The sequence below is a fragment of the Pelmatolapia mariae genome, unplaced genomic scaffold, assembly GCF_036321145.2.
Source record: "Pelmatolapia mariae isolate MD_Pm_ZW unplaced genomic scaffold, Pm_UMD_F_2 NODE_ptg000871l+_length_23518_cov_1, whole genome shotgun sequence".
NCBI classification, from domain to species: Eukaryota; Metazoa; Chordata; class Actinopteri; order Cichliformes; family Cichlidae; genus Pelmatolapia; species Pelmatolapia mariae.
The window spans coordinates 1-12,642 of record NW_027052546.1 but is presented as its reverse complement, the minus strand read 5'-3'; the positions used below and the strand labels follow the sequence as shown (position 1 = coordinate 12,642).

At 42.4% G+C, this 12,642-nt stretch overlaps 1 protein-coding gene across 1 annotated transcript; it reads right to left on the bottom strand.

Moving 5' to 3' along the window:
- Positions 1-1,043: 1,043 nt before the first annotated feature.
- LOC134623732 (V-set domain containing T-cell activation inhibitor 1-like) lies at positions 1,044-9,611 on the bottom strand. Its single transcript, XM_063468755.1, has 4 exons — positions 9,214-9,611; positions 7,818-8,159; positions 1,212-1,532; positions 1,044-1,141 (listed from the first exon to the last, which is right to left on the bottom strand). Exons 1-4 carry the CDS (start codon positions 9,311-9,313, stop codon positions 1,050-1,052), a joined length of 855 nt encoding a protein of 284 aa, XP_063324825.1. The 5' UTR covers positions 9,314-9,611; the 3' UTR covers positions 1,044-1,049.
- Positions 9,612-12,642: the final 3,031 nt, after the last annotated feature.

Genomic DNA, 12,642 nt, shown 5'->3' with positions numbered 1-12,642 from the left:
ATCTGAAGGAGAGCTGATCCTGTGGAATCAGGGACTCCGTGGATCTGCTGACTGAGGATGGATCCACCCTGGACTATCTGGGAGTCCACACAGCCTGGTGCCTTTGACTTATGAATTTTTTGATGTATGTAATAGATTTGAATGTTATTAAAATTCCACACTACAAGATTTAGAAAGTGGGATTAAGTGAAGTATTGTGTACTTTTATCCATATTTTTACTGCATACAGTCGACATACATACTGTGCATACATGTATGTTTCCTTCACACATTCATCCTCTGATGGATGCATCAAAGGATGAATGTGTGAAGCTGCCCCCCCCCCCCAACAACTTCTGTTGGTTTGTTAGAAGAGATAATGATACAATAAATGGTTTCAAGTGTTTTTGTTGACTCCATTTCCATTAATTTACTGAGGTTTGTGCCTCCCTGAGTCAGTGTGTGACGTCACACTGTCAGCTTTCATCAGACTGAAGCTTCATGATGATTCAGATGAAGATGAAACTTTTAGTCAGTGTTTCTTTGCTGTCTGTGTCATAATTACCTCAGAGTTACTCCTCATCCTCAGTATTTAGTGTGTGTGTGTGTGTGTGAGAGTGTGTGTGTGTGTGTGTGTACTTTAACTCCTTTATTTCACACAGACAGCTTCAGCATTTGTTCTGCTTTCTCTTCTTTTATTTTACTGTAACAGAAAAACACGACTAGAATTGACACAAACGTGTTTACAGGCTGACTTTAATGTGTTTCTACACATGCTTGTCCTCTGGTCATGTGATCATGTGGTTTGTAGGAACGCTCCTCTTCCTCAGAGGATCCACCTGTGCTTCCTCTCCTCTCTCCTCCACCTGTTACAGTGAGGGAACGTCCTCCATGATGGAGGAGCTGCTGGAAAGTGCTGAGAGTTTCCTCCAGAGTGAGACCTCTGTCACAGTTCAGAGGATCTACGGCAGCAGAGACCTTCATGGACACTAAAAGTCTCAAACACACAACAACAACATCACACTGACTCCACTCTGACATCACTGATCAATAATCAAAGAACACACAGATCAAACTGATTGATCAGCCATCAGAGGAGTCGGATCAATGGAGCTGCTTCTGTTCCTGATGTCCCCTGTTTGATCCTGGACCTGAACTCTCCCTGCAGAGGAGACACAAGACAGTCAGACACAGACAGACAAATAAACAAACAAACAAATAAACAAACCTACCTTTCACTTTGAGTTGCACTGTTTTGTCTCTCCAGATCTTCCCACCAACGTCACATCTGTATCTCCCACTGTCTCTCTCTGTGGGGTGTTTCAGGGTCAGACTGAGGTCTCCAGTTTTCAGCAGGTCTTCATTCATCTTCGTTCGGTCTCTGTAAACCTGGTGCTGTTTGTGAGGCTGGTCAGAGCCGTTCTTATACACGTGGACAGTGTCGTATGAACCGACCTCCCACCACTCCACTTTAGTATCTTCAGGCAGGTTTTGTGTGGTTTTGAAGGGCAGCTGGACAGACTCCGCCCCCTCCTCCACCTCCACCTGACAGACTGAGAGGACAACAAACACAACATGAGCTGTACAAAGTGTGATTGGTGTTGACAGAGCAGCATCATGTGACTCTTGTTCTGCACTAAATGAAGCGATGGAGTGGCGCCTCCTTCAGGCAGAGAAACAGCTCATGGAGAGAAATAATTATTAGAGCAAAAACAAGAGTGGAGCTGCAAATAAGGCCGAGAGGAACGCTGCAGAAAACTGTTCATGTGTGAATTCATCACTTCATAGATTTATTTGAGCACTAAAATCAGAGCTGCTTCTATTTCTAATATGACAGCTGTACATTAGAGCTGGAACACTTTAAATGTGAGCCATAAAAACATGATACTCTACAAGTGCATTCAGCTCTGTGGCCGTGGGGCGTTTGGGCGGCTGCTCGGCCTCCACACCTGGCTCTCCTCTGTGTGTGACTCCCACAGCCTGGGCTTTAGAGACAACTTCAATGTTTTCTGGGACAGGAGGCATCTTTCTGCAGCAGATGGGCTCCACTTCAACCAATCAGGAGCCAGATACTCTCTGCTAACATATCATATGGAGTCCAGCGTGCAGGAAACACTCCATCAAGTACCTGTCCACACCTGCCCACACCTGCTGACCGCTCCGTCACTGACTGACGTCCCCCAGGTCCTAGTCCCTATCATCTCAGTTCCACTCTAAACACTAATACATGTTCAGCTGGACTCGGAGCCTCTGGAGACATTTTGGATATTCCAGTCATAATAACTAACAGGACAGTTTGTGCAAGGTGGAGAAAATCTGCTGCATCATCCCATTGATGAAGCATTCAGCTCCACCCTACAGTTTCTCTGCTGCCTCCATCCACCTTGGTTCACTTTGCTCTTGTTGGAGCTCTGAATAGTCAGGCTTTTATTCTGAAGGATTTTACAACTTCCCCTCAGCTTGATTTGATGTTTTGAACAGAAACATGATGAAATCTGGAGAGGACTGTCTAGTCTGTGAACTCTGACCCCACATATGATTGTTTCAGTCAGCCCAGAGAAAGTGGCTGGGTGGGTGGAGCTTTGGCTTCAAATGCTCCCCTATTAAGGTGGATGAAGGGTGTAGTTTGGAGGTGCTGCTTGTTAAAGTGTGAAACAGCTCCTATCTGTGCAGGTATCTCCGCCCTCCTAAGACTCCATCAGAGTTGGAGCTCTCAGATGTTTCCTGCTCCATGGTTCTTATGTGTGATCACATGATCTGAGCTGCTGATTTTAAGATCCATGTTGATGATCTTACTGACTCATTTGCCACAGAGTTCCTCAGTACAGTAAATTCATTGGTTTCAAACAGCGTGTTGTTGGCCTACATATAACTGTGGGCTTCAGTATGAACTCCAGGCTTTGAGCTGATGTGTTTCTATCTGATCATTGATGGATTCTGTTTGAGATCATTTTTCCAAGTGATCAGGCAAAAGAAGCTGTGTCAGTACGCTGACGCTCTTTTCACGAGGAAACAGGAGAAACATGTTCATCAGTGTTTCCTACCACCACTGGTGTTCCTCCTCCCTCACACACACAAACACTCTGAATGATCTGAACCTCCTTTGTACATCCACTTTAGATTCAACTGCACCTTTTAAGATCAGGACTAAACGTGGTGCTCGCTCGCTGCCCTGGATTCACAAAGACATTCACAGTCTGAATATATACAAACATGCAGCCAATCATGACTCTGTCAGAGCAGCCAATCAGAGGAAAGCAGCAGATGAGGGAGTGTGAGGCAGAGAGTGATGGAGCAACCAGAATAATCCACAGTAAGCTCAGGTTTCACTGATGAGTTTCTCTGTGGAAACAGTTCAGATCAATGAGAGGAGGCTGAAGGAGGATCAATATGTTTGTGATATCAGGGAGAACTCTGCTGATAGAAGCTGCTGGGACTGTGTGAGGTCCTGAGGACTGAGACTCAGGTGGAGCTCAGGATTGATCAGAGGAGAGCTGCATGATTACAAAGTGAACTGTGAGGATCAGCTGACTGTACATGAACATGATTTAGCATCAGATCTGATCAGTTACACACTCTGATAACATCTCCCCCTCTCTGTGCAAATACATGAACACTGCTAGAAGCAACAATCACAACCACATCAGGATCAATCACATTTTGATTGCTTTCTGTGTTACATTGAGAACAATCTGCAGTAAAGTGTGCGTCACAGACCTGATTTATTTCAACACTTTACTCCAAACTTTGAAAGTGAAACTCCTACAAACACATATGAAATAATCCAGCCACAGAAACTGTCCACAGCTTTCAGTCTCCACATTTACTGTGAAGCTCTGCAGGAAACCCTGACAGCAGCTTTTTAGCTCCAAAGCAGGTTTAGCTCTGGTGCAGAGTGTTAGTGACTCTGCCCGTGGACACAGTTATTTCTGCAGGTGACCTTGTTACAGGTGGATTTGGAGGAGATTCCCTTTCAGAGCACTCAAAGCTTTGTGGCAGGGAGTTTACTGCAGACTGCAGCATGTTTAATACCAAGCATGATGTGAGCCTGATGTGGCTGATAGCTGCTTCTAGCAGTCTTCATGTATGTGGAATGAGAGGGGAGGTGTTATCAGGACCAGTTGCTGATTGGACGTCTCAAAGCTGTGAGCGCAGTGCTGAAACTTTGGCTCTGTCCTGTAGCTCTTCACTCAGTCCTCACCCTGAGTGTTTAGAGCCCAGCCCCACATATTCCTGCTCCTTAGGAATTCTGGGATTTGGAGGAAACACAGCTAAACTGACCTGAAGCTAACACGGAGGTCAAGGGGGAGGAGCCACAATACAAGCTGCATCCAGCCAATGGGTGCACTGTTGAGCCTGAGCCCATGGATGTGCAGAGGGTCACATGTTTAGTCCCATTTGTAGAAATGTGTCCATAATGAAGACAAATGCAGTCACACAGCTCTGCAACAGCACAAATCACTTTGATGGAGTTTGTTTGTGCTGCTCTCAGATCTGTACAACACTGACATGTGTGTCAACATGCTGCAGACTCACAAAGATGTGCCGTGTTAGCTTCATGTGTCCATCTGACACTATATTATAGTGACTTGAAGAAATCCCTGCAGCATCACATGCAGAACAAACAGAGGCCACATGTTGCACAGTTCCTGTAACGGGATGAATCCGTGGATGTGTCGGGATCTGACGCTGAATCATGTTGCTGTTCTTTTCCACATGGTACAGGTCAGCTGTTCCACACAGATTTCAGCTTTCTAGAAGAGTTAGTCTGGAATAAAGCAGCTCTCCTCTGGACCAATCCTGCCTCCAGCTGAGCCGTCACACACACACATTCACACACAGTCCCAGCAGTTTGTAGCACAGCAGTGATCCTTCTATCAGAAACATGCTGCTTCTCCTTCATCCTCCTCTCATTGATCTGAATCAGCTGTTTTCACAGAGAAACGCTGCACAAATCCTTCACTCCACTATTTCTGTCAGCAGATGACTCGCTCTATCATGGCTGCTGCTCCTTTTTCACTCATTTGTGCTTTGAATCAAATCTGTTTCTCATCATCACCATGAACAGGCTGCTCATCAATCAGCACATTAGCTGTAGATCAGCTGCACACTGATGAAGATGCTCAGACAGACGGGCACACAGAGGACTTTATGATCTGTTCTTACATTCAGTCCAACATGGATCATTTCAGAGTCCAATCATCTCTGGAAACTTGTGCTTACATGGCACACGGTGCGCTGGGCTCCTTCAACAAATAGCACTACACCTCTGGTTGTCAGCTTCATCTCTCCACCGCTCTCCCCGTGGCTACAGTACAAGTGAGCTGACACATCCATCAGTGGAGACTGTGGGCCAGTAAGGAGCAGCAGCTGCCTGCAACATGGGCTTTACATTGAAAACAGCCACAAGTCTGGGCCTAACCACGCCTTTGGACTTCTTCTTCATTTCCATGAGATTTACATTTCAGGGAGTTCCCCTGGAAAAAGAGCCATTTTGAAAGCTGTTTGCTGACTTCATCAATAATCTGCTTCAATCATCCAGATGAGAATCCTGAGAATGGAGCAGCCCTGATAGCAGCTCATAGGATCACAGTGTTTTTCATTCAGCTGATTGATTTCACAGGTTAGGAGGTGAACAATCTAACTGTGCTCCTCCTTCCACCTTTGGACCACTCATTTAGTGACAGCCAGGATTTGACAATCAGCTGTGACACAGGAAAACATGAGGTGGGAAACTCTGGAGAAGATTTGCTTTTCTCTACAGGGGAGGCTCGCACATCTAATCTGCTCACAATCACTCAACTCACTTCAACAACATGCTGACTCAGTCATTTCTGCACGTTTCCTCATGTTACAGCCCTGACTTCAGTTCAGCTGAGGAGGAGATGAGGGAGGAGAGAGCAGTGGTGGAGGAGGCAGATAAGGAAGAAGAGGAGGAGAAGATCCAAAGAGGAGGCAGGGGGAGAGGCTCAGGAACAGTTAGGATCAGAGACTTTGAGCCATCATGGACTCCCACTCCTTCCATCCAGCCCTGTGTGGATCAGCAGCTCCAAAATGTCTGCTCACTCATGTTCTTACTGTCTGTGCTCTTCTTTCATTTCACTCATTATATATGAACTGCTCCTAAATCACACTGGATATGGATTTTCTGTCCATCCACACTAATTCTCTTCATTCTCACCTGATTGTTTGGATGCTCTTTGATAGCACATTGAAAATCCTCACAGTGACTTCTATTGCCACACTGACTGGACAAATACAAAGTTGAAGGCTTCATGTGTTTGGCACCAATAATACTTTGGTAGGTCTGAATTGTGTTTTGAACCATCTCTCAGGACCAAAGTCTTTTTGCTTCATTCACAAAGAGCTGAAGGCTTTTTACCTCACAGTTTGTCCTGTGATATTATTGGATGATGGACTATGGAAAACACAAATGTGCACTTCTTAATGGCTCATATGTGCTGTGAAAGAGCTCTTTGTCATCTTGAAGCCTTTTCAATAGTTTTTCTTTGGCTGTTTGTAAAGTTTTCTGTGTGAACTCTCAGGAATCTGGAGCAGTCTAATAGAAGTCTACTGGGGTATAGAGGGAGGAGCTTCTGTCAGACTCTTTCTGATGAGGAACTGAAGCCGCTCTCATGGTCTCATCAAATCCATCAGACTCTGCTGAGAAAAACAGTCATGTGACCTCTCAGAACAAACAGCCTGTTAGTTTCCTGCTGCCTCCATCACTCACTTTCATTCACTCTCAATCACACTAACATGTTAAAGCAGCGCTATAGCTCACCTGGCTGAGCAGGTGGACTGAAGGCGGGGCTTACTACAGGTGCCTGTGTGTCCCTCACTCTCTCCCCACTTTCCTGTCTACTCTCTGCACCTATATAATAAAGGCAAAAATGCCTCCAATAGAAATCTTTGCAAACACAAAGTCCCACAGCAGCCCCGTGTTCTCCGGCTAAAATGAGAGTTTTTGTCAGTGGAGTCTGGTGGCTTTAACCACACAAACATTACAGCTGCGCTCAAATATCACAAAGAGCTGTGACAGCAGAGAAACACATGAAAATCCTCCAAATATCATCTAGAAATAGAAATCTGTCCACTGTGGGACATGTGAGGCTGACATTAATATGTCTTAAAGTGGGAGATGAAGAAATGATTCCAGGGCCCAAATCATTGAGACAAACATCAATCCACACTTCACTTTGTTTCATGTCTCTAAAGTGGGAATATTTCAGTATGATGAACAAACGGCCTCCAACAAATAAAGCTGATTTTCTTTTCCTGTCTTTTCTCCAGCGGCCTCAGCTTCTTCCTCTTTCCCCTGTCTTCTTCTGCAGACGCTCCTCTGTAGCTTCAAGCTGTTTCTCTTTACAAGGAGAGCTACAAACCTTTGCATCCAGCCACAAACACCCCATGGGCTCCTCTGGATCATCACACTCATCATTTTCACAATAAAAGCCTCATATTTATGGCTGCTCCACCCTGACATGTGACAACATCCAAATGACTGGATCAAAGTGTTTGAATGATCTCAGCAGCTTTAAAACTATTGATATTTATACATTTACATTGATTTGGACTAAACTAACAAAACTATTGATTTGATCCAAACTCAAATCATGCCAGAGGCTTTTATTTTGAAGTTAGGATCATTTTTAATGGTCTTCTTAGTCTGTTCATTTAAACACACAGTTGCTCCGCCGGACAGTTTTGGCTTTTAGATCAAAACATCAAAGAATTTATTTTATTTGAATGAACTGAAAATAGATTCAAACTAAAAGCTTCTAGAGAATAAACTCCGCCATGACCTCTGACCTTTGACCTGTATCTACAGCACTGACCTCTGACGTTCAGCTCCACCTTTCTCTTCAGCAGGATGTTTCCCTTCCTGCTGTAGACGGTGCAGGTGTAGGTGTGGTTGTCTCCATCTGTGGGGTATTTCAGGGTCAGACTGAGGTCTCCAGTTTTCAGCAGGTCTTCATTCATCTTCGTTCGGTCTCTGTAAACCTGGTGCTGTTCTTCAGGCTGGTCAGAGCCGTTCTCATACACGTGGACCTTCCTATAGTTTTCCAAACTTCTATAGTTGTCCTTCCACTCCACTTTAGTGTCTTCAGGCAGGTTTTGTGTGGTTTTGCAAAGTAGGTAGACTGTCTCCACCCCTGAATCCACCTCCACCTGGGAGGCTGAGGGGACAACAAAGGAAAACATGAGCATATTTGTTTTTATAATATAAAGCGAAATATTTGCAGTGAAAACATGTTGACTTAGATAGAAAGCACTTAGATGTAGAATAGGTTCTTGTCTGAAGGTGTCTGTGAATGGGTGAATGAGGTGTGTAGTGCAAAGTGCTTTGAGTGATCAGGTAGAGTAGAAAAGCACTTTGCAGTGGATTTACAATTCATTTAGTCGTTGTATTAAACTCTGATATGAAAATCAACTTGATGTTTGTTCAAATCAAAATCAATGTTTTGAGTGATTTCGTGGTTTTCTCAGAAATGTATATACAGAAAACTGTGACATTTTTCTACTCTTATTACACATTGTTGCCCTGAGACAACAAACCAATTTCTGGTGAGGGGCAGAATAATATAATAGAAATATTTAAGCGACCACAGACTGTAGTGAGGGAATCACCTTTAAAACTTCCACACATGACCTCCACCTGTGCTCACCTTGAATCATAGAGTTGAGTTTTTGTCAAATGTTTGTTTAGTTTTGGTTCTTGATTTTATTTTGGGGACAGCGTCGTGGTAGGCTGGTTAACACCATCTCCTCATAGTAACAAGGTCCTGGAAACGAATTCACTGGCTGGCTGTGGCCTTTCTCTGTGGTACTCTGTGGTCTGTGTGGGCTCTCTCTGGGAACTCTGGCTTCCTCCCAGAGTCCAAAGACACAAATGTTTGGTTAACTAGTAATTTTAAATTGGCTGCAGGTGTTAGTGGTCGTCTGTCTCTGTGTTAGCCCTCCAATAGACTGATGACCTGTTCAGGTGTACCCTAACTCATTTTATTCTACCTGTGGTTCCTTCTCTGTGAGTCCTGTTGGTCACTGTTTGTTGTCTTTAACAAAGTTATTTCTAACTCATTTTCTACATTACTTTGATAATGGCCATAAGCTGTTCCTCAAATGTGGCAGTGGAGCTGCTCAGTCACCAGCAGACACACTGCTGTAGTGGAGCGCTCCCAGATGGGCATGTGTGGACAGGAGTTCACACACACACACACACACCAACCATACCTTTGTTGAGTAATCTCCTCACATATACTGAAAGACCCACAATGACAGCAAGTGCAACAAGCAGGAAGGCCAGGAGGACCGAGGCCTCAGCTGGGAACATGTACGCCTCTGTAAGAAAGAATGAAGTCAACAGGATCGATTATTTAAAATCCACAAACAAACTGAAAGAGCAGTGAACACAACATCAGTGTGGAAAAGAACAGGAAACTAACTTAGTGATGACAAAGGTCACAAAGATCATCTCAGCAGTCAGGACTCAAAGACAGAAAGTGACCAAAGATAAAACCTGATAAACGAGGTGAGCTCCAGCTACATGAGTGGGCTCAGTCCACTCAAACCAGTCAAAAGCAAAAACATTTACATATGTTTGTCCATCCAGTGGAAAAAGCAGTAAAGAAAACACAAGCACTGTTCCTAATGTCTGACTTGGAGGAAAGCCTGCAGCCTGAATCCAAAAACTCTGAACCTGCATACACAGGTGCTAACACACAAAACAGAGCTGAGTGTATGAAAGTAAACATGCTGCAAAATGGGAGAATGTGTAGGAAATGTTCACTTGTAAAAATGTTTCACACACTTGTTTCAAATCTAGAGAGTTACTGAAAAGATTCAGATTGATATCTACACAAATATACTAAGAACTAAAAACCTGTAATTGAAATTTTGTTCATATTTATTTAATTTCGTTTACTTACAATTAGTGTTGGGAAGGTTACTTTTAAAATGTATTCCATTACAGATTGCAGAAAACATGCCCCAAAATGTATTTTGTAACGTATTCCGTTACGTTACTCTCATTGAGTAACGTAACGGAATACTTTGGATTACTTAATATATTATCATGTTTTTACAACTACATGAATGTACTATTGTTGTGTGATTTATTACTGTTACTGAAGGTCGGCGGCTCCGAACATTAGTAAAGGGACCTCTGGCTAATACGGTGGGTTCCATGTCGGGCTCGTATCTGAAAACTAGCTTTACTTTGTTGTCTGGGTCAACTTTGCTAGCGAGAGACAGAGAGAGGCGTTGAAAGGCTGCTCCAACGAAACTTATTGTTTCGGAGGAAAACACGAACACAGTGTACAGTTGAGTCTTAATAGCTTACTTACAAATGGGCTCATCAGGCACTCTTCTTGGCTGCTGTGGTTATTATTATATTTACATGCTTCCAGCTCCCGTTTGTGCTCCGTGACAGCTCGGACTTTTCCACTCTCCTTTCTCTCCCTCCCTCGCTCACAGACACATAACGGGTATGACAGTCCATTCTCCCTGCAGCACGGACTACACTGCCCATGAGGCTACATTCTTTAGAGATATACCTGTAGCATTCAGCTTAGCACAACAACAACAAAAAGGCGCTCTCTCACCCAGGAAACACAGAGAGAGAGAGAGCGTCATCCTGTAACTATGAAAACCGTAACGCTGCCGCCTGGAACAACAGAACGTAGCTGTCAAACAAACCCAAACAGTCCTGACCCGCAACAATATGAAACAGGAAAAGACCGCTGTGTAATCCATTTATTTCAACAAAGTAACTGTATTCTAAATACCACCTTTTTAAACGGTAACTGTAACGGAATACAGTTACTCATATTTTGTATTTTAAATACGTAACGGCTGTCGTGTTTTAATAAAACATCAGTAGTAGTGAGCAAGCTTCTTTATTTTAACGTGGCTCACATCCATGCATGTAAACATAACCTGCCGCTGCTTCTACGACACAGTATATATAACAATTTGGTTTAGACAGCCCCCTAGTGGTGAAGCTGAACTAACCCACATAACTCCTATCAACACATCCCCTTTTCTTTAGATGTTAACTGCTGAACAACACTGAGGAAACATACGTAACATTGCATAGCTTGAATTACATCACCAACATTTGTGACAGTGTAAGCTACTGAACACACAATAATGCAGAAAGTTCCTTTTTTATTTCTCTCTCTCTCTATATATATATCTCTATATCTATCTATATCTATATATATATATCTCTATCTCTATATCTATCTATATATATATCTATATCTCTATATCTATCTCTATATATATCTATATCTCTATATCTATCTATATATATATCTATATCTATATATCTATATATACTGGGTGCGGTGACTCCCAAGCTAGGCGAGTGGCTCCAGCAGATCCCGGGAACAACATCGGAGATCTCTGTCCAGAAGAGCGCAGTCCTGGGAACAGCTAAGATACTGCGCAGGACCCTCAAGCTCCCAGGCCTCTGGTAGAGGACCCGAGCTTGACGGATAAACCGCCCGCAGGGGCGTGCTGGGTGTTTTTTATATCTCTATATATATCTATCTATCTATATATATATAATATAATATATAATATAATATATATATATATATAATATAATATAATATAATATATAATATAATATAATATATAATATAATATAATATATAATATAATATATATATATATATATATATATATATATATATATATATATATATATATATATATATATATATATATATATATATATATATATATATATATATATATATATATATATATATATATATATATATATATATCTATATATCTATCTATCTATCTATCTATCTATATAGCTGCATCATTCCTCACTTTGATTCTCAGGGTCACTTTGTATTCATCCCTCTGCAGTTTGATCATTTTCATTTCATTGACTTCTGTGGCATCTTTTTGTTCCTCACACATTACCCAGTCCATATCGATCCCACTATCCACATGATTTTTTTCCCATCTGCTGAATTTTCAAAGCGTTCCTTTAATTTTTTTGAGAAGTGTATTTCATAAAGTTACTTGTGAATTAAAAACATGATCTGTGGGGTTGTATTTAGATGCATGTGGGGTTATGGGGACCAATATAACTAAGTTATCTATTCATCTGAAACCTGTAACTCCTTGATGCTGTTAATGTTAAATAACATTCAGCAGCAACTCAGTTCGAATGTTGTGTCTACCTCTCCAGAACCTTTTCTCCATTTTGAGCCCTTTTGGAATCTTTCATGTTCCTGATTTATCTGATATTTCTGACTTTATATGTAAATCGAAGCCCGCCACATGTCATCTCGACCCTTTGCCTACAGGACTTGTGAAATCCTGCCTCTCTTCCTTACTCCCACTATTCTCTGCTATCTTTTACTCTTCACTCACCACCGGCATCGTTCCCTCCTTATTCAAGATTGCTCAAGTCCCTCCTTCACTGAAAAAACCTCCCTTAGATCCTAACAACTTTAACAACTTCCGTCCAATTTCTAATCTACCCTTCATCTCTAAAATACTCAAAAAAGTAGTTGCAGCTCAACTTCATTCACACCTGGTTAATAATAACATCTATGAGAGATTTCAGTCTGGTTTTCGTCACAGTACAGAAACTGCTTTACTTAAAGTCACTAATGATCTTCTACTCAGAGC

What these genes read in the sequence shown, in the direction of transcription:
- LOC134623732 (XM_063468755.1), bottom strand. Translation starts at nt 9,313, where the DNA reads ATGTTCCCAGCTGAGGCCTCGGTCCTCCTGGCCTTCCTGCTTGTTGCA. An exon ending in GAGGAGATTACTCAACAAAG is followed by an intron (nt 8,160 to 9,213) that starts GTATGGTTGGTG and finishes TTGTCCCCTCAG; the next exon opens with CCTCCCAGGTGGAGGTGGAT. An exon ending in AGTGCAACTCAAAGTGAAAG is followed by an intron (nt 1,142 to 1,211) that starts GTAGGTTTGTTT and finishes TCTCCTCTGCAG; the next exon opens with GGAGAGTTCAGGTCCAGGAT.